The sequence below is a fragment of the Canis lupus genome, chromosome 29 (assembly GCF_011100685.1).
Source record: "Canis lupus familiaris isolate Mischka breed German Shepherd chromosome 29, alternate assembly UU_Cfam_GSD_1.0, whole genome shotgun sequence".
Classification (NCBI taxonomy): Eukaryota; Metazoa; Chordata; class Mammalia; order Carnivora; family Canidae; genus Canis; species Canis lupus.
This window is the reverse complement of record NC_049250.1, coordinates 31,901,530-31,922,317: the sequence shown is the minus strand read 5'-3', so window position 1 is coordinate 31,922,317 and position 20,788 is coordinate 31,901,530. Positions and strand designations below refer to the sequence as shown.

General features: G+C 35.9%; 2 protein-coding genes across 29 annotated transcripts in view; one reads left to right on the top strand and one right to left on the bottom strand.

Annotated features, from left to right (window-relative positions):
• Positions 1-20,788, bottom strand: part of RALYL (RALY RNA binding protein like) — a 714,416-nt gene that overhangs the window by 181,178 nt on the left and 512,450 nt on the right. Inside the window, exon 1 of one of the 24 annotated variants that reach the window (XM_038579650.1) lies at positions 2,609-2,709. The exons of the other annotated variants lie outside the window; for them this stretch is intronic. The gene's annotated coding sequence lies outside the window, so the exon portion shown is untranslated. Of the gene's footprint in view, positions 1-2,608; positions 2,710-20,788 lie in introns of those variants that run through there. 24 annotated transcript variants of the gene reach the window in all.
• Positions 11,035-20,788, top strand: part of LOC119866730 — an 87,157-nt gene continuing 77,403 nt past the window's right edge. For 2 of the 5 annotated variants that reach the window (XR_005381168.1, XM_038579653.1), the window contains exons 1-3: positions 11,035-11,190; positions 11,984-12,076; positions 20,503-20,606. Coding sequence is in view for 1 of the 5 variants with exons in the window: in XM_038579653.1 (XP_038435581.1) it covers positions 11,097-11,190; positions 11,984-12,076; positions 20,503-20,606 (291 nt within the window). In the remaining 4 variants the exon portion in view is untranslated. Of the gene's footprint in view, positions 11,191-11,983; positions 12,077-13,761; positions 13,886-17,420; positions 17,570-20,502; positions 20,607-20,788 lie in introns of those variants that run through there. The other 3 variants (XR_005381165.1, XR_005381166.1, XR_005381167.1) reach the window with 3 other exon arrangements.

The following is a 20,788-nucleotide window of genomic DNA, read 5'->3' as shown; positions in this document are numbered from 1 at the left end:
AGCTCCATTTTCTTTGCATTACTGAGCAGCAGACAGTAAATCCTGCGACTTACTTACTTAATGACTTACATAATACCATCACTTCTCCTATAACACATGTATGTTCTTAGCAACCACCTGTACAGAGCCACAAAGCACAATGAAAACTACAGGGCTTCTGGGAAAATTCAGGTGTTGCCAGCACTCCAAAATTTCATCAGCGATACATTTAAAACAAGTAAAAAAGACCCTACTAAATATGATAGCACAGTCTTACACATGCTGGGCCATTAAGAAATCCATAAACATTACAATTAAACATGGCATTGTATTTTGAAAAAAGACCTGACGTTTGCTCGTGGAAGTGGTCCTTGGAAAAGCTGCAGCTTAAGCGTTGATGTGAAGTGGTGCGAAGAGACGGATCTGAGGTCATGAGGAAGGTTGTACATCAGATATGGATGGAGTAAGGTGACCAGTAAGCTGAGGTGGTTGGTAGATGTTTGAGGGGTGGTGTGTGTGTGTGTGTGTGTGTGTGTGTGTGTTTGGGCGGTGTGTGCACGCTCCTCCTTGGCTAGGTTCAGCTGGGTGTTTCCTACACTTACCTAATTTTTCCTGGATGAACTTACATATAGACAAGCAGGATACCTGTGCTATGCCTAAGTTATTCTCTAGTATATCCATTACTTTGGAATGGATTCACAATTGCAAAACCAGCCTGATAGCAGAACTGCCTGTACCTTAGAGTGTCGCAAAATAAAGGCAACTGTGAACTAGAGTTATTGATTTTCCTTTAAAAAAAAAAACCCTTAAATAACCTTGATCTTTCTGTGAATAGTTTAGATCGGTGGTTTTCAAAGTGTGGGTCACAAATAGTACTGGGGCTGATGCATCCGCCGAGCTGTGTTTTTTAAATGAGGCTGGTGGACAGTTAAATGGAATCTAGTTTCTTCCCCACCAAAGATGAGGCAGTTGGTTCTCTGGGTGCACTAGGAGGAGTTGAAATTTGTCTCTTTAAAATGTGGCTTCCTGCATTGCCTGAATGGGACCTAATGAGAGAAAAGCAAAGGTAGGAGAAGGTCTGGCTCAATCCACCAGCATTTTTAGGCAGAGCAAGGAACACTTGGTTTGAGTCTGGGAACCCATCACAGCGGGATTCAGACTCCCGCCCTGCACAGAATGGGGACCAGAATCTTTGAGGTCAGGGGTGTTTGAAGGAGCTTTGAGCTTAGAATTACGGATATTGGTGTACAACAGTCACCACCATCTGTTTCCAAAACCTTTTCACCTTCCCGAACTGAAAACTTCATACCCATTACAAGGTAACTCCCCCTTTGGACCATCCTCTGGCAACCACTATCCTACTTTTGTTCCTACCATACCAGGTACCTCATAATACAATAATAATTGCGATGTGGAATGATTGTGGAATAATACAATATTTATCTCTCTGTGACTGGCCAATTTTACTTAGCTTATGTCTTCAGGGCTCATCCATCCAATAGCATGTGTCAGATATTTTTCCTTTCTAGGACTGAATAATGTTCCTCTCTTTAATTTCCTTTGATGTCAACCAAACAAGTATATATTTATTTCTAGACATTCTATGCCTGTGTCGTGGTCTTTTTTTGTTGTAGCACTTACGATAGATGTACCAGATGTTCTTGGTTGTCTTAATAAGCTTCAAGCTATTCAGTTACCCCTCAGGCTGTTTTTTTTTGTTGTTGTTGTTGTTCAGAAGAAGTAGTTCCAGCTTCTCTAGCACTCGGTTCTATGGAGTGACTCTCCAGCTCTGAATAAAATTGGTGACGAAAATATTGGACCCCTTTTCGTAGACCAATATATCCTCAAATATTGAGCATAAATTGACAGCATTTGCTCTAAAGGCACTTGTAGGAGCTTGGCTGAGGAAGACAATCAGCAAGAATGAGACACAGCATTTCCTCCAGTAGTATCTTTTATATGCTGATGCTCATTGTAGTCAAATTCTGTTTCAAATGGAGGAGAGCTCAAATGCAAAGTGACCTTTGAAACTGAGGAAAGAATAGAAAGTAAAAACCTTCTCCATTTAGCTTCATCCTGTGTCAAGGAATCACTATCTTATTTTAGAATGCTGTCATTTTAAAGCTTTGAAATGCTTTCTATAGAAATGATTACATTAATCCTGCAGTCAATTTGTCTGAAGTTAGCAAGTGTTACAGCTATCAAAAGTGCTACAAAAATAATTGAATACATTTTTAAAACTAGTAGATACTGTGACTGTAATTTATTTTCTTAGGATTGCCATGACATAGTAGAAAAGAAAGAACTCTATCAAGCACCATAAAAAAAGGGGGGGGGGAATGGATAAATTGAATAATGCCAAACTTAATGTTATTCAATGATCTTACTTGGTCAATAAGTAGCATCAACTTCTGCTTTCAATTATTTTTTCCCTTAGGAGCACAGAGAATTTAGGACAACTATCTGTTCTTTCCCAATTTAAACGATATGTGCACAAGTCAGCCTGATGGATAACCTAATCCAACTGCTGAAGGACAGACTGATTCTCTGTAACACTTCACCAGGACTAATGTGTAATGGATTATCCTAGGAAATATATCATTTTCCCATGGGGTATGTTCCATTATACCTGCATTTCCTTGCTTTTAATGCTTGGTGCACATCAAAATCATTGACCTGTAGGAATTGGTGTCTACGTCTCTCAATTTCCTCTAGATCTTTCTCACTCCCTGGAGCCACACTTATGACCCAAGTAAGTGAAGGCAGAGAGCTGAAAAAACCTGAAAAAGGAGGTAATCAATTATGTAGATGCATTGCTCTTCTTTCTTTTTTGCATATTTTTTTTTCTTAAAAAATAACAAATACTTTGTTTGAATTAACTTCCTGGACTATACTAATATTAACAATTTTTTCATTTATTGATCATATATCTCATGTTTGTAAGTTATACTATACGCTAAGGATATTTCTCCAGAAGGTACAATTTAATGGTAGTATGAAATGTCTCAGAAAAATGTTAAAGTACTGTGTTATTTGAACACTGACTCCTTTTGTTAGCAGAAGCTTTTGCTATTATATATGAAAATGCTAACCCGTTGTCTGTAAGGGTATTTGATGTACTGGATATTTATCCATGAAATTGATAAGACCGTAGACTATCCCTGTCTAGAGCTTTGTCAGTGTTTCTCTATCTAAATGTGTAATGGACAAGGTTATCAAGCACATTTGAGCTTGATGTGCTTAAAAAAGTAATCCTTGTATGACCATTAAATTCTAGTTACCATCTTTTCACCTTTGATCTGTGCTGTGGCACAAATTCTTTTTCTTTTCAAAGTCCAAATTTCACAGCAGCAATGTCTACAAAAGTCAAACTGTGGAAGGAGCCCAGATGTCTTTCGACAAGGGAATGCATAAAGAATATATATATATAACTAATGTATATATAGATATATATATACACACACAATGGAATATTACTCAGCCATCAGAAAGGATGAATACCTACCATTTACATGGAAGTGGAAGCAACTCGAGGATATAATGCTAAGTGAAAAAAGACTATCGAGAAAAACAATTATCATATGGTTTCACTCATACGTGGAATATGGAATATAAGAAATAGTGAAAGGTCCCATAAGGGAAGGAGGGGAAAGTGAATGGGGAAAAATCAGAGAGGAAGACAAACCATGAGAGACTCCTGACTCTAAGAAACAAAGTGAGGGTTGCTGAAGGGAAGGTGGGTAGGGGGATGGGGTAACAGGATTCTGGGCATTGAGGAGGTCGCATAATGAGGTGAGCCTGATGTAATATGTTGGCAAACTGAAAATAAATTTTTAAAAAGTGACATTTTCTTCTGTTGATACCGAGTCATTCTGGGGAATGTCCCCTGGAGGAGGCTACAACAAGTGGTACCCCAGAGGGGCTAACAGTGCTGTCACTCATGTCCACACAGGACATGATGTCCTTTCTTTCCCAGGCTTTTTCAGAGTCTCATCCAGGCTATGAGACTAGTGGTGTACGTGATGGGGGAATCAGACCCCTTTAAAATAATCATTTCCCCCAAGTCCATTTTGGGGACAATGCTTGATAAACCATAAATCCTTTTCTGATGGCTCCCTAATGAAAAGGAAAAAAAAACCTTCCTTGCTTTCTTTTTTCTCTCCTTTCTTCCTTCATTTTTCTTGCAAGACTCTTCAGGCCTCAGAGGATATACTATATTAGTGTATAATTATAATAGTAGCCCAAGTTGGTGTCATCTGGCACTTCGGTTACATTAGGAACATAATCCTCTCATTACCTATGCATTTCCAGGTGCTTGTCATCACTGAACCATCTAGGGAAGACTAGGATAGCTTTCAATTACTGAAAGCTTGTGCCAGAATAATACAGAAACTTCTCAGCCATGTGTGCAGAGCCTTCAACCTTATACATTATACAATTCAATTTCTGTGATTCATTTTTTTAACCTCTGGAGTTATAATGCCAGTTCATAAATGTATTGATGTGTTTTGGAGGTATAAATGAAACCTTAAAATGCTCCCTTTAAATTACAGACTTTTTTTTTTAAGAATAAATTATATTCTGTTGCTTTTGCTCTGCAACCAGTGAGAGAGAACTTTGCTCCATCTTTGTTCTCCTGACCTTTAACAATAACCCTCAGTACTTAGTCTTTCGTCCTTCTTTCTCAGAGCTTCAACCTGCAGGAGAGTAATTGACTCTCCAAGTTTCAACACTAACTTCTCATGGATAAATCTAGATCTTTCAAAATCTTTCACTGAGCTTTTGAAGGTGTCTGTTTCCAGAGGAACATTATGCATACCTAAAGTATAATACAGAAAACTAAGCTCGGTGTCTTCTTTCACTAGACACCTTTTTAAAGTGCTCTTTCATAAGCACTATGTGGCACTTCCTACAATCATTGTTATCTGCATATTTTATTTGGCTGCAAATTCATCAAGAGGAGGAATCCTATCTAATTTGGCCACATATCAAGACCCAGCACAATGTCTGACATAGAATAAGCAATCAAGATGTTTTTAACTTGGCCACAGTAACTTCTTGCAAGATTCATCCATGAAGGCAAGAGAAACAAAAGCAAAAATGAACTACTGGGACTTCATCAAGATAAGAAGCTTTTGCACAGCAAAGGATACAGTCAACAAAACTAAAAGACAACCTACAGAATGGGAGAAGATATTTGCAAATGACGTATCAGATAAAGGGCTAGTTTCCAAGATCTATAAAGAAACTTATTAAACTCAACAGCAAAGAAACAAACAATCCAATCATGAAATGGGCAAAAGACATGAAGAGAAATCTCACAGAGGAAGACATAGACATGGCCAACAAGCACATGAGAAAATGCTCTGCATCACTTGCCATCAGGGAAATAACAAATCAAAACTACAATGAGATCCCACCTCACACCAGTGAGAATGGGGAAGATTAACAAGGCAGGAAACAACAAATGTTGGAGAGGGTGTGGAGAAAAGGGAACCCTCTTACACTGTTGGTGCGAATGTGAACTGGTGCAGCCACTCTAGAAAACTGTGTGGAGGTTCCTCAAAGAGTTAAAAATAGACCTGCCCTACGACCCAGCAATTGCACTGCCGGGGATTTACCCCAAAGATACAGATGCAATGAAACGCCGGGACACCTGCACCCCGATGTTTATAGCAGCAATGTCCACAATGGCCAAACTGTGGAAGGAGCCTCAGTGTCCATCGAAAGATGAATGGATAAAGAAGATGTGGTCTATGTATACAATGGAATATTCCTCAGCCATTAGAAATGACAAATACCCACCATTTGCTTCAATGTGGATAGAACTGGAGGGTATTATGCTAAGTGAAATAAGTCAATTGGAGAAGGACAAACGTTATATGGTCTCATTCATTTGGGGAATATAAAAAATCGGAAAGGGAATAAAGGGGAAAGGAGAGAAAATGAGTGGGATATATCAGAAAGGGAGACAGAACATGAAAGACTCCTAACTCTGGGAAACGAACTAGGGGTGGTGGAAGGGGAGGTGGGCGGGGGGTGGGGGTGACTGGGTGACAGGCACTGAGGTGGGCACTTGACGGGATGCGCACGGGTGTTATTCTACATGTTGGCAAATTGAACACCAATAAAAAATAAATTTATAGGGATCCCTGGGTGGCGCAGTGGTTTAGCGCCTCCGCCTTTGGCCCAGGGCGCGATCCTGGAGACCCGGGATCGAATCCCATGTCGGGCTCCCGGTGCATGGAGCCTGCTTCTCCCTCTGCCTGTGTCTCTGCCTCTCTCTCTCTCTGTGTGACTATCATAAATAAATAAAAATTAGAATAAATAAATAAATAAATTTATAAAAAAAGTAATGTCAGATGTCGAAAATAAAAAAAAAAGTTACCCTGAAAAAAAATGTGTAATTGATTTGTATAGAGTAGATCTGAAAAAAAGTATATTATATGTGATATATGTAACAATATAACAAAATAATAACTGTATATTGCATAAAACAATCTAACAAAATAGTAATAACTGATAGTTTTTCAGTGATTCTGAATTTTTAAAAAAGTCCTACCTGAGTGTGTGGTAATTTAGATTGTGGTATTTGGAACCAAACAGAGATTTTTTGTTTTGGCTTTCTAAGTATTATCTTTGAGCTACTTAGCATTTTTAAGTCATAGTTTCCCCATCTGTAAAAAGTGAATTGCCTAGGATAGAACATGTCAAGTAAGAACTCTAAATCTAGCACTATTTTAGCAGTAATATTAGTATTTTTTAAAAAGATTTTATTAATTAGAGAGAGAGGGGAAGAGGGGGGAGAGAGAGAGATAGAGAGCATGCACACAAGTGGGAGGAAGGGCAGAGAGAGAGGAAGAGAGGGACAAGTAGACTCCCTGCTGAGCACAGAGCCTGATGGGGAGGGCTTCATCCCAGGAGATCACCACCTGAGCCCAGGTCAGCCCTTAACTAACTAAGCCCACCTGAGCCCAGAGATCACCACCTGAGCCCAGGTCAGGCCTTTAACTAACTAAGCCACCCGGGTGCCCATAGGATCTTCCTGTCTTTCAAAATCTGTAGGAGAGCTGAATAGGCTTTATGAAAAGAAACACATGAAATATTTCTTTTAAAGATGTTTTTATATTAAGGTTTGGTGAAGGGATAATATGATATCTATCATGAAGTAGGTGACAATAATTATTCTAAAGATCATGGAAAAGGGCTTTAGCTAGACATAGCAAGCAATTCTGGATACTCAAAAACGACTGGAAATGGTCAAATATTTTCTCAAGGGTGTATAATTCAGAACCAACAATCAAATTCGATTGTGAATTACCTGAGGATGGGCTTCTAAGCATGTTGCTTGGAGGAATTATAGTTCAATGGAAATGGAAGTGTTTACCTAACAGCATTCATATATGGTAGACAATAAGAAACATGATGAGACACTTCACAGATCCGATATTTCAGGTGCCTAAGCCACTTTTACATACTTTTCATGTCTATAGATACACACATTATATATATTATATATATATTATATATATATAATATTTGTGTATTATATCGTCTTGTAGGTCATAATTTACAACAGCATTTATACATTAGTCTTCTCTAAACCCATGTGTTTAATTAATTTATGTGTAAGTTAATTTATTTATTGTTGGTTCTTTCCATTTTTCTTCCTAGATTTCTTGGTATAACTTATCATAATTACTTTACTGTAATACTTCCCCAAGTACCCATGTTTTCACATTTATCTGTACAATCAGCATTCACATAATGAATTCCTCATGCAGCATTTTCCCCTATTTCATGGATAGTGCTATTTTCAGTTAGAACAGCCAGGATACAGGGACTTAAATGAGACGATTCTTATAAGAATAATCAACATGTCTTTAGTGACTGACAGGAACAGAATAACAAAGAAATAGAGTGCATTTTGGCATTTCAGGACTCAATATATTGTTTCTAAAATTCTATTTATATATACATATTGAATGACATAAACCTCTTTGCTCTTGCAGCTGGTTATTTCTATCCATAATGCCCAAAATACAGCTCTGTTATACTATTCAATTTTACCAATAAAGAAATAGTAAATGACAAATTTTTATAAGTCTATACCTTAAAAATGAAAGGTTAATTCATCTTTGGCATAAATATTTTTAAGGTAAAACTAATAAATACAGAAACTATAACCAAATTCATTGTTTCATTTTTTTCAGCCAATTTTAATATTTTTAAAAGATGAATAAAGATCTCTTTTTTCATTCTAAGAACTATTCCATTTAGTAAATTAGTTTGTCAGAGATTAAAATTAAGTGGTGATATGTACAGTAGGAATAGAAAATGGAATTAACAATGAAAGCTATTCAAGGATAAGCAGAGATAAATCTGTCTGCCCACTTGCTTATTCAAATAGACAATGCAGAATTTGTATGTTACAATCTGTGTGCATAAATCATGTGGTTCCTAAACAAAAAGTAAGATTTATTTGTAACAATATCCCCGAATAAAATGATTGCGTATATTTTCCAACAAAAAATATACTTTGTATGTAGGTCAAAACTCACATTTATTTCACAGCAATAGCAAGCACTCATTCTGCCTTTTAAATATTTCTGTTAGTCTCCTTTGAACATTTAATCCCGAGGTGGGTGACATCTTCGGTAAGGTAGATCATTCACATCTCTGGGCTTGGCTGACTGTAATGGGTCAATGCTTTCAATGCCGACCACCATTCTATCAAGTGCAAATTGTGGCCTGTGCATAGGACTAAATAAGGATTTTACAGATATTATCCCATTTAACAAAATAACCATATAATGTAAATCCTGTTATTATTTCTAATAGATAAATGAGCAAACAGGTTGTGGGGCAGGAAAGCATTCTAACTTTGGCCCAACTTGATTCCTAGACTAGCACTTTAAAGCCCAGACTAACCTTTATCTTTTTTTTAAAGATTTTATTTATTTATTTATTCCTGAAACAGACAGAGAGAGAGGCAGAGACACAGGCAGATGGAGAAGCAGGCTCCATGCAGGGAACCTGATGTGGGGCTTGATCCCCAGACCCTGAGATCACACCCTGAGCCAAAGGCACACGCTCAACCGCTGGGCCACCCAGGCACCCCAACCTTTAGCTCTTTTTAAAATAAATAACACAGTATTATTTCCCCACTTTCTCCATCTTGAGAATTAAGTTCATCTTTCTGTTTCCAGAACTAATACCAATGTTATATATTTTTTATTATATGTCCTCACATGAAGTATTATTCAGATAAACTCAACTTGATGAGGTAGACAGATAAGGGATAAAACCATGGAGAGTGTCAGAATGAAAAGGAATCCTATGTTTTAGGCTAGTTTAATTTTTTTCTTTTTCAAGTTTTTATTTAAATTCTAGTTAGTTAACTTATAGTGTAATATTAGTCTCAGGAGTAGAATTTAGTGATTCACTACTTAGCATACAACACTTAGTGCTCATCACAAGTACCCTCCTTAATGCTCACCACCGATTTAGCCCACCCCCTACCCAGTCCCCTTCAGTAACTCTCTTTGTTCTCTATAGTTAAGAGTAGTCTGTTATCTGGTTTGCCCCCTTTTTTCCTCTTTCCTCTATGTTCATCTGTTTTATTTCTTAAACTCCACATATTAGTGAAATCATATGGTATTTGTCTTTGTCTGACTTATTTCGCTTAGCATAATACCCTCTAGTTCCATCCACATCATTGTAAATGGCAAGATTTCATTCTTTTTGATGGCTGAGTAATATTTCATTATACACACACACATAAATATAATATATACATATATTATATATATATATATATATACACCTCATCCTCTTTCATTCATCAGTTAGTGGACATTTGGGCTCTTTCCATAATTTGGCTATTGTTGATGCTGCTGCTATAAACATTGGGGTTCATATACCCCTTCAAATTAGTATTTTTGTATCCTGTGGGTAAATACCTAGTAGTGCAATCATTGGATCATAGGGTAGTTCTATTTTTAACTTTTTGAGGAACCTCCATGCTGTTTTCCAGTGTGGCTGTATCAGTTTGCATTCCCACCAACAATGTAAGAGACAACATGTGTTAGTGAGGATGTGGAGAAAAAGAAGTCTCTTACACCGTTAGTTTAATTTCTTAACTTGGTAACATTAAGAAATTTTTGTATTGCATAGGTGAATGAGAAAATATATTCTAGGGCTCTGAAACATATGAATGATAGATGCCAGGGGCACCTGGCTGGCTCAGTCAGTAGGACATGTGGCTTTTGACTTTGGGGTTGTAAGTTTGAGCCCCACATTGGGAGTAGAGATTACTTAAAAAGAAACTCTTTAAAAAAATAAAGTTTTAAATGACAGATGACAGGATGAGCGCTCAGTATAACACTAGGTTTGTTGCCCTAAATTTATTTCCTGAGCCATAAGCTAGTGATTCATTTGAATGTTCTTCATAATTTCCTTATGTCTGATAGCAGGAAGCATCAGCATACCAAAAAGTTAACTTAATACTATGATGGGCCACTGTCTTCGTTTTTATTGGTTTTTCTGACTTTCCCAAAAACTAATATTTAATTCTGCGGCCCATAAGGACCGGCACAAAAAGCATATCAATTTTTCAAAATAACCATTTAAAAATTAGGATTATAAAATTAGTTTTGTCAAGCAAATTATATATGTCACATCCCTTTTAGGCATTACTGAAACATGAAAATGTATTTTATTTCAACTGATTTACACTAAAAGACCTTTTCCCTGTCAGCAAATGTTCATTTTGTTCTTTGAGATCTCCGATGTTTTTGTAGTATAATAGTTTTTTGGATTTTTTTTAAGTACTTTCTATTAGTGAAGGGCCTTACATGAATAATCATACTCATTAGATTGTAACTATCCTTTTTTTTCCCTGATGGGGAAAGAAAAGCTTCTTTAAGAAAGTTACCCATTTAGTAAATGGAGAGGCTAGTATTTAAACAGAGACAAGGTTATTAATCATTCATGGTTCATTCAGCAAATATTTACTAGACACCTACTTCATCTTGGGTGCAGGTTTTAGGGATAAAACAGGGGACAAAACATGTGATTCCATTCTCATGGCACTTCTAGACAAATAGGAGGGACAGATGCTCAACAAAAACACACTTGTGAATACACATTTGCCAACAGAGGTGAAGGTTACACAGGAAAGCCAAGGGGAGCTAGAAAAGCCTATACAAGGTAAGTCTTCTCTATGCTGAGCATCAAGGACAATATCCGAGGAAGTTATATTTGACCTTAAGTCTGAAGGACAAAAAATATGTGTTAAACCAGGAAAGAAATGAGTGGGCAGCTGAGGATTTAAGAGCATTCTATGAAAGGGAACATGGTGAATGAAGTCCCTGCTTACTGAAGGAGGGGAGGAAATGACATCAATGTGTCTGAGGCTCAAGAGCTACATGGAAAATAGGCTGCTGGTCAGAGGTGGACATGCCTGCCTGTAAAATACCTTCCAGGTCATTGAAGGACTTCACTCTTTTTCTAAGGGCAATAGAAAGTCATTAAAGGTGTTTTATATTACCATTTTGTTATTTTTTGGTAGTTGAATGTGAGGACTAGATTTGCATTTTACAAATATCACCCTGGCTAGGATATTAAAAAGCAAACTGTATCCTGGAAGGGATGGAGGTGGGAGGCACTATTTGGAAGGCTGTTTCAGCCGCCCGGATACAAGATATTTAATGCTTGCAGTAGGTTGGTTGCTGTGAGGATGGAGAGAAGAGGACAGGTTATAGAACAATTTAAGAGATAAAATCAGTGAGGTCTGACGATGGATTAAAGATGGAGGATAAAGGAGAAAGAGGCTTCAGGAGGATTACACATATACATTTGCATGATCAGCATGTATGGTGTTTCCTGTACTCCAAAATAAAGATTTTAAAGCAGAAGATCTCACTCTTTGCTCTCAGGTAAAATACTGTGGGAGCCTTATCCTTAAAAGAGGATTAACAATCCCACTCTGCTCACCATACAGGTATTGGGGGGAAGGCCAGTGGGCATGAGGTCTGCCATCCAAGTCTGCGAGCGCAGGTCTCAGTTTCATATCCTACGGGCTCTGTGGCCACAGGTAAGCCACGTGTTCCAAGCCTTCATCTCCTCTTCTACAAACTAGAGATCATAACAGTATCTAACACACAGGGTGTTCATAAACATTAAATCAAATATTCCATGTGGCTTACTTGCTTACTTTTTGTCAAATGGGCTTTTTCAACAAATAAATGCTCCTGCTCTTCCTTCTCAATTCCTGTTCTCCTCTGCCCCTTTCTTCTGCACCTGTTCTGCCTATACCATCTCTATTTTCTCTTCTTCCACCACCAACTCACCATCATTAGCACCCTTCCTCTTCTCCTCCCTCCCCTTCTTCTTATTCATTATTATACTTATTAACTCATCTCAATATGATGTTTTTCATTCCCTCCTTTATATTAACCTTTTTATTTCCATTCTCATTACCACCACCAACTATTGGCCTTATTATTTTATTCCTCTACTAAGATAAACTGCGTCAATGCTTCTAATCCTGCCTCCTCCAAATCATGTGACACACTCCTGTCAGATCAATGTTCCTTAGCTATTTTTCATTATGTCCCATGGTCCTGCTCAGAACCTTTCATAGCTCCTCACTGATGGTGTGTGGAATGGAGATATGGTGGAGTTAAGCCTTTGGCGTCAGAAAGAGTTGTTTTTTTTTGTTTATATTTGTGTGTGGGTTTTTTGTGTTGTTTTGTTTTTTGCTTAGGCACTCAACAATTTGAGGGAACTTCTTGCATGTCTCTAATGCTTGATGTCTTCTGCTATAAGATGGAGATACTAATTCTCCATAGGCTTACTGTGAAGATCAGCTGAGATAATGCCTTCAGATGCTTAGAATTGTGCTTCATTCATCCAGGACATGCTCAATAGTTGGCATCATTACAATCATAGAATGAATGTCACACTTGAAAGCATACAATTGAAAATCTTTCCATCTGACATTTGTTTATATTTACATCTTATGACTTTCTTCCCAGCAGAGCCATTCAAGAAGAATTCTAACTTGGGAAATAAATGTAACCCCTCTTCATTCTCAAAAACCATACTATCTTCTATGTCTCCTTCTCTGTTTCATTCTATACCTTCCTCCATTCTTTGAATTACCCACAGTCTACCTGTCTTCAAGGTTTGAATACCAATGCAGAAATCATCTTACTTTAAGAGAATTTTGTGACTACCCTGTGTTGTGTTAGTGTAAACTTCTCGAGAATAAAGACTACCTCATGTATAGCCCCTACAAAGCCTAGAAGAGTACATTTATCATTAAATAAATGATTGCTAAATATATGAATGAATTCAATGCTTATCACTTAAAAGCTGAGAGTAACTTGGGCAGGATCCATGAAAAGGACTTGGTAAATCTGACAAGAACATGAAAAATTGAGCAAATTCTTAGAAATTGGCTCTCTTATTTCACGGGCAAGAAAATAGATTCTTTCTGAAATATATATATATATATATATATATATATATATATAGAGAGAGAGAGAGAGAGAGAGAGAGAGAGAGAGAGAATATTTTATATGGTATTGAATATTTTGTTTTCAAATGTGGATTGAAGCCAATTTCTGTTTTATAAACACTGCTGTTAGAAATGACATAGTGCTGTTTAATTTCTCTTTTGAAAGTCTAGAGTTTAAATCATATTGGATTAATGATTATCCTTTAGTTATACAGTCCACAAAAACTCAAGTAAACTGTTAAGTTGTAACCAAAACACCTCTATTGGACTTGCCCTGGTTTTTCAACCATGAACTGTAAGAAATGCATCACAATAGGCCTACACTTCCAAAAAAGAAGTTATATAAGTGGAATCTGGATCAACTATGATACCAGTGAGCAGGTTTGTCTAAGTATGCAGTTACTCGAAATAATGGTTATTTGAGGATTTTTTGATTTTATACATTGAAGTTGTTTTACGGCCATTTTATGTATCTGGATTTACTTTTACAATAAAGAAATACCTTAGTTGTGTTCAAATTTTATAAAGAGGTAGTATTTTATTGTTTTATGTCCAATGAAAATATAAACCTACTTGCTTGTTAAAGCATAATTATTTTCATAATCTCATTTTAAATTGAAAGGAAACTGATGATTTCAAACTAAGATTGCTCAATATTATTAAATGAGTTTGCTACTTCTATATGCATGCAGGAAAAAAAACCCATAAAATATATTTATGCAGGTTGTTTACAACTAGATTAAGCTTTTCATCATTTCTAATGTTTATGAGCAGAATATATAGGAATCTGTATCATTCATTATGAGCTTCACGTATCTGGGTTCTGGCAGTTTTATTATCTCTCATAGTAACTCATATTTCTAAATTGAAGGACTCATAGACATCTACTACATAACGTTCACACTCAACTAGAACACGGTGAATGTAAAAATTACTGTTATTAAAAGAACTGGAAATTAAGTTTTTTAAAGAAACATCATTCTTTTATGTGTGAACAGATGTATTATCTACTAACAGACATAACAACACTGCTTTGATTAAAGCATGCATTGAACTAATTAATCTATTTTAGTAGTCTATTCCAATCTTATCAAGAGTTCTTGTTTAATACTCTCTTTTCTCTTTTTAGTAAACTGACTAGATTGATTGGATTCATTGTCCAAAGTAATTAACTACCATTATCACAAATCAAATTTCTACTGAAATGGGAAAAGAAACAAGTATGGCCTATATCCATTCTTGGTTGATCTTTAGTCATGGCAATGTATCTTCCTATATTATTTAATGACTTTTGCAATTATATCTGGAAAGAAAAAAATTGTGCTTAAGCCACTTCCCGAAAGATGAAAATGACATTTTTGACACAATACACTTGAATAACATTGGTACTCAGATGATTAACAAATAGTACTGGTTTAGGCAGTGGGAAATTTATAGAATATTCATTAAATACATACAATTAAAGTATATATAACCTCTTTATTGGCCATGAAATTCAGGCCATGATAAAGAACAGGTTGATTGCATATCCAGGAAAAAAATGAATAAAGCTATGCTTCCTAATTAATAGGTGATTGCAAAATGAAATATTCTTAGAGCTCATAATACTATTCCCATTATGAAAATAGCATTAAAGTGCTCCATTGGGGAAGATTAATTAAGCATTGTGAAATATACAGAGTACTTCTACTCCGAGTTTAATTATGGACTATTGATTTGACAGTTGTCTGGTGAAGTTCCAAGCACAAATTCCAGGGAAATGAGGAACTTGACTATAAAATCTCAAACAACATCATGTGCATAGTGTGGGGGGGAATGATGAAATAAGGTCCAAAGGAATAACTGAGAATTTTGGTTCTTAGATTGATAAAATGTGGAGGATTTTTACCTCCATTGGCTCAGTTTTAGAATGATTTGTTAAATAATAGAGTAAAGGCCATACAAGTTGCTTTAGAAGTCCTCAACCAATTCCTGTGGCTCTGGGCCAGAAGGGATCGAGGAGATGAATTCCAAATGAATGCCAAAGATGGAACTTTTTAAGTTTGCCAAAAATTGGAGTAGTAGGTCAAAGGCCTTGGACATTTTCCCTCTAACACAGATAAATAGATGGCTAACTGAAATCTTTAACAGATATGCTTAGCACTCTAAGGGGTGGATAAATGATGATGAATTATTCCTAATTCAAATAAAGAGCCTACTTTTTATATTGTTATTGAATGATAATCAATGTAAAGTTTTTAAATTGTGAGTTTGGAGTAGTCATTAGATTACCAACTGTAAAGAGGAGTTCAGATTTAAACCTTTGTAGGTCATGCACATTTTTAGAAACTGCCAAGAATATTATGGCTCCATCAGGTGCAATTTTATTAGAAAGATAAATATATGTGTTAACTGATCTGTGTTACTAAGTGTACATTTAAAAATATAATAAAAATATAAGATCAAAAACTAAAACCAAAGACTGCAAGATATTAATGAATTCATTCATTTATTCATTCATTAAATGCCCACTGAGATTGTAGCATGAATTAGATACAGAGCTAGGTAAGATGATGCAAAGATTAAAAAAAAAATCTAGTTTTAGTTCTCATAGTTTACTGGAAAAAGCTACAGAAAGAAAGAAATATAGTCTATAGTGTGTGAATCACTTTAATAGAAAATAAAGGATGATGGAAAAGCATGTAGGAAAAGATTATGAGAATGGTGAGTACAAAAAAAGTGGACATAAAAAGAAGAGGAACTGTTGCAATAATAAAAAGAACTTCTTAAAAATTTATGTTGATTCTTTAAATAAAGGAGAATATTATCATGTGTGTTTCTGTGAAACTTTAACTTTTCAGTAACAATTATTATTCTTTTAATGAATTAACCAGCACTGAATCAACACTTACTCCCCCAAAGAAGGAAGGTGGGCAGGTATATTTATTGGTCATCATTTATAATGGATGATAAAACAAACCCATTCCTTTCCTACCAAATGAGAAAGTTAGCCTAGGTAACTGCAGGCTTTTTGCTTGATTCTATGCAATTGTTAGGTTACATTTATAAAAAGGTGGAGCATAAAATTAAATGAACGTCCTGATAATTCTGTCCAACCAGATCCAAGTCTATGAAACACTGATTGTGAAGAACACAACAAAGTTTGTTCCAAACTGGAAGTAAATCAGTAGTTTATGGTCTGCACTATTAGTGGAGGTATAAGATATTTCCTTATTTTAAAAAATGTCATGGTGTACTATCATCATAACTAGATAAAACTGGAAAATTTCCTACCAATTCTACTTGTAGCAGTACCTGAACTCATCCTAAGTCTTCCTCAATTAAACGAATCTTAGATTCTTAGAATCTTTCATGGTAAGTAAAGCTTCTTAGAAAAATTTAATCACACTCCTACTAATGCCTGAGAGAGAAGACAACAGCATACTTTACTAGTTAAATGGCTTTTTTTTTTTAATGTGGGATTGGATTCTAAGACCCAGAGATCATGACCTGAGCCAAAGGCAGACACTGAATGAACAGAGCCACCCAGGCACCCTTCAATGTCTTTTAAATTATCTAAAATTTAACATGCCTGATAAAATAAAAAGGTTATAGTAAAAGATATTGAGACTAACTTCATATCCCTCTGTGAAGCAAGCTTTTTTTGAATGGTAGATATTTTGTATTGTGTTAAATTCTAAGTGTGTGAACTTGACAATAAAAATAAAGCTAATTTAGTTTTATTGCCTTCATAAATTAAAATGAAAATAAATGACGCTTATTCAAACATAGATGCATTCTCTAAATGGAGGTGTCACAAGTAATATGACACAAATTATAAATAATACATACATACATTGGTAAACTAGCAATATATCCTTTTTGAGACATTGTAGTTCTGATGGCCCTAGTTGATCTGTCTTCTCTCTTTCATTAGTGTTATCTAGGAACCAGGTCCTTCTTTGAAGGATGGCTGGGCAAGATAACAACAGTGGTCTGTGATCCAGAGAGAGTAAACTATCCACACCACAGAAAGCTCAAATCTATGGCCTTGGACTCATTAGCCTGGCGTTCTAAACAACTCAGGTGAGAAGCTTGGGATAAACTTATCAAGCATATAATATTTTGTTTTCAATTCTTTACCAAATTCCTTATTGCTTCCCTAATAATTTTATCTTTTTTTTAATAGTTAAGTCCAGAGAATAAAATGACTCCTCAGTAAAAATTCTTGGAAATCTCAATTATACTGAGAAAAACAAGCAAACAAACAAGCAAAAGAACCCCAAAACAACAACAACAACAACAACAACAAACTCCCAAACCCACATAGCATGGAGATCCTTTCAGAGTCCCTGTATTATTCTAATAGCTTCTCTTCCAGTGTTCCATTCTAAGCTTTCACGGCAGAAATTTGCCGATGCTATAAAAAAGTTTGTGCTCTATTCAGGTCAATTTAATGTGCAGTATTCATTATTGACACAGATTGTACATCCATATTTGAAGCACTGAAAGCCCTTGAGAGAGCTTTCACCTGTAATAATTTTAAATGCTTTGGAAATTAGGTCACTTTTAGTTACAATTCAAGAATTTCCAGTTGATACAACTAATGAGTAGCAAAAAAATTATAGAAAGGACAATGAAAGAAGAGAATTTAAAAGTAGGCAGTGAAGTGACTTTATAAGACCATTTTAATTTATATTCCAAAATTTACATGTGGCATAACAAATTAGTGACAGATTTATGGTAGATGATGCAAAGTCTTAAATTTCATATTTTCAGCCAGTATATCCTGGATTTGGTTCAAGTTACTTCTCATAATCTATGTCTTTGTCATGTTGAGGTTTTGAAAAAGGATCAATCACTGAGTTACTGCTGAGAATAATAGCTTACAAATCTAAGAAGAAACAAACAAATTGTTCTTCTAACTGATACAAAATTGATCTAAGAAATAATGAAACCTAGCAGCAGAGCAAAACCTGGCTAGAAGAAAAAAAGAATGTAGAGAAGAAAAATTTTAATTCTGAATGTGTTTTTAGCCGTAAGTCTTTAGTTCTTAAAACATGATACCAAAAATCTGGAAGTTTTAAATTAACTAAAAAACTAGCATAGTTGCAACAGAAATCCTTGAGATTCACATCATTTCTAAATATGCCTTCATTTTGGGGAAATATTGTTAAATTACTAATGACATAAAGTGTTTTTAGATTCCTTCTAATACTCCTTAAGAAATAAGTAAAAATAGAGTGCTTAGTAGACAAAGTAACTCTAAAACCTGACACCAAAAAGACCTTAGCACATGAACATCATCGAAGAACATTTGTCAATATGAAAAGGCAAAAGATATTTCATCAATAGACAGTATCATAGTGATTTATTTGTGGCAAATGGTCACAATTTCTACTTGTTGAAACAGATACATAAGTAAGGCTGTCTATTCCTTTCATCCTTCGGCAACTATTGATTGAAGGCCTTCTGGGGCCAGACCATGCTGGGGCTACAGCAGTGAACAAAGCAGTCTGGTTTCTGTCTTCAAGGGTTATAGACAAATGACTGGATACATTACAATTCATACACAGGGCACATGTAGGGTAGAAAGGAATACATAAAAAGATCAATTCTAGTGGCCTCTCCAGCCTCTACTCATATATGAGGAAAAATCAGTTCAGTAGCAGGTGATTGTCTAAGCCAGCACCTGAAGGATGAGTAGTAGTTAACTAAGAAAGGAGGGCAGAGTTTTCTAAATAGAAGCCACACAAGCAGCTAACGATGAAAAGAATTCCTCAGAGAACAGAAAGAAAATTCAGTATCATGCACTAAACTGGAATATGCAAAGTGGGATGGCAAGAAATGAATCTGCAGAGTAAGATAATAATACCTGATCAAGAAATGCCTTCTAAGTCTTTTTAAGGTAAACAAACACACACAAACAATGCTTTAGTAACATACATTTTTATGCAATGATAGAAAAATCTGTTTCCTACAACAACTATTTGATAGTTTAGATGAAAAAATAGTAGTAAGGCTTTCAGGTAAAAACTGACCCAGAGGGGATCCCCGGGTGGCTCAGTGGTTTAGCGCTGCCTTCGGCCCAGGGCGTGGTCTTGGAGACCCGGGATCGAGTCTCACATTGGGCTCCCTGTGTGGAGCCTGCTTCTCCCTCTGCCTGTGTCTCTGCCTCTCTCTCTCTCTCTCTCTCTCTCTCTCTGTGTGTCTCTCATGAATAAATAAATACAATCTTAAAAAAAAAACTGACCCAGAATAACTGATAGGAACAACCAATAAAACTTTTAGTTGATAGCACAATGTGATGATACTTGTCACTGAAGTTATGTCTAGACTTACTTGGTTTTTCAGGAAATTTGGCAGTTAAACTTTATTAAAATTAGAACCGGCCATGGAAATAGATACAATCCATAGAACAAAATCTAAATGAACTGCATAATAACCTGCTTGGAGATCTCTATTATTTAACTTTCCTAGAAGGAAGACAATAAAATATCCCAGACAAAATGACCAATAGAATTCTATACATGTTAATCATGACAAATAACCATAGGGGAGAAGTTTATAATTTCTCTTAAGTCATACCATTTTATAGTAGTCATAAAAAACTCAATAATGCCTGAAAGCTATAAATGACTTCATAAAAAGTAACTTAAACTAACTTTATTGCCACATAAATATGGCAATGGTATTTGTTATGAAGCTACACTGCTTTGAAGCACATGAAAAGCTACAAGGTATAAAATGTCCACCAGAAAATCTCCAAGGACAAAAGCTTGTTCGACAGTCATATTTTAAGTGTTGTTCTACAGCAATGATTGGAATGCTAGCTCCAAAGATTAATGGGATATAGTCATCATTGCAGCATATGTTACATATTTCCAGATTTAATGATCTGGTCCCAAACTGAAGGTATATTATCATAACTGATGTGGTTACACTGAATTACAATATTTAGAACATGTGCTTTGAAAAAGAGTATTACAGCACAATTTTCTTTTTCTTTTTTTTTTTAGAGACAAATTATCAAACTCTTACTCTATGCTGGAAAGGCGACTTGAACCCATTTTGCCACCCAGATGCCCTTGGTGAAGCCACCAGTGGTAACAGAAGAAGGGGGGTAAGTTTTTGGGTTTTTTTTAAGTTTTGTTTTCTTCAATGTGGAGCCATGGGGAGAGCGTTCCAGTCTTAGGCTGCCTGCCTTAGTAGAATTTAGCATTTTGTCTTTCTTCCCTTGGAAAGCCCTCAAAGAGCATGGCTACTAACCACGTGGGGTGGATGCAGGATCCCGAGGGCGCCAAG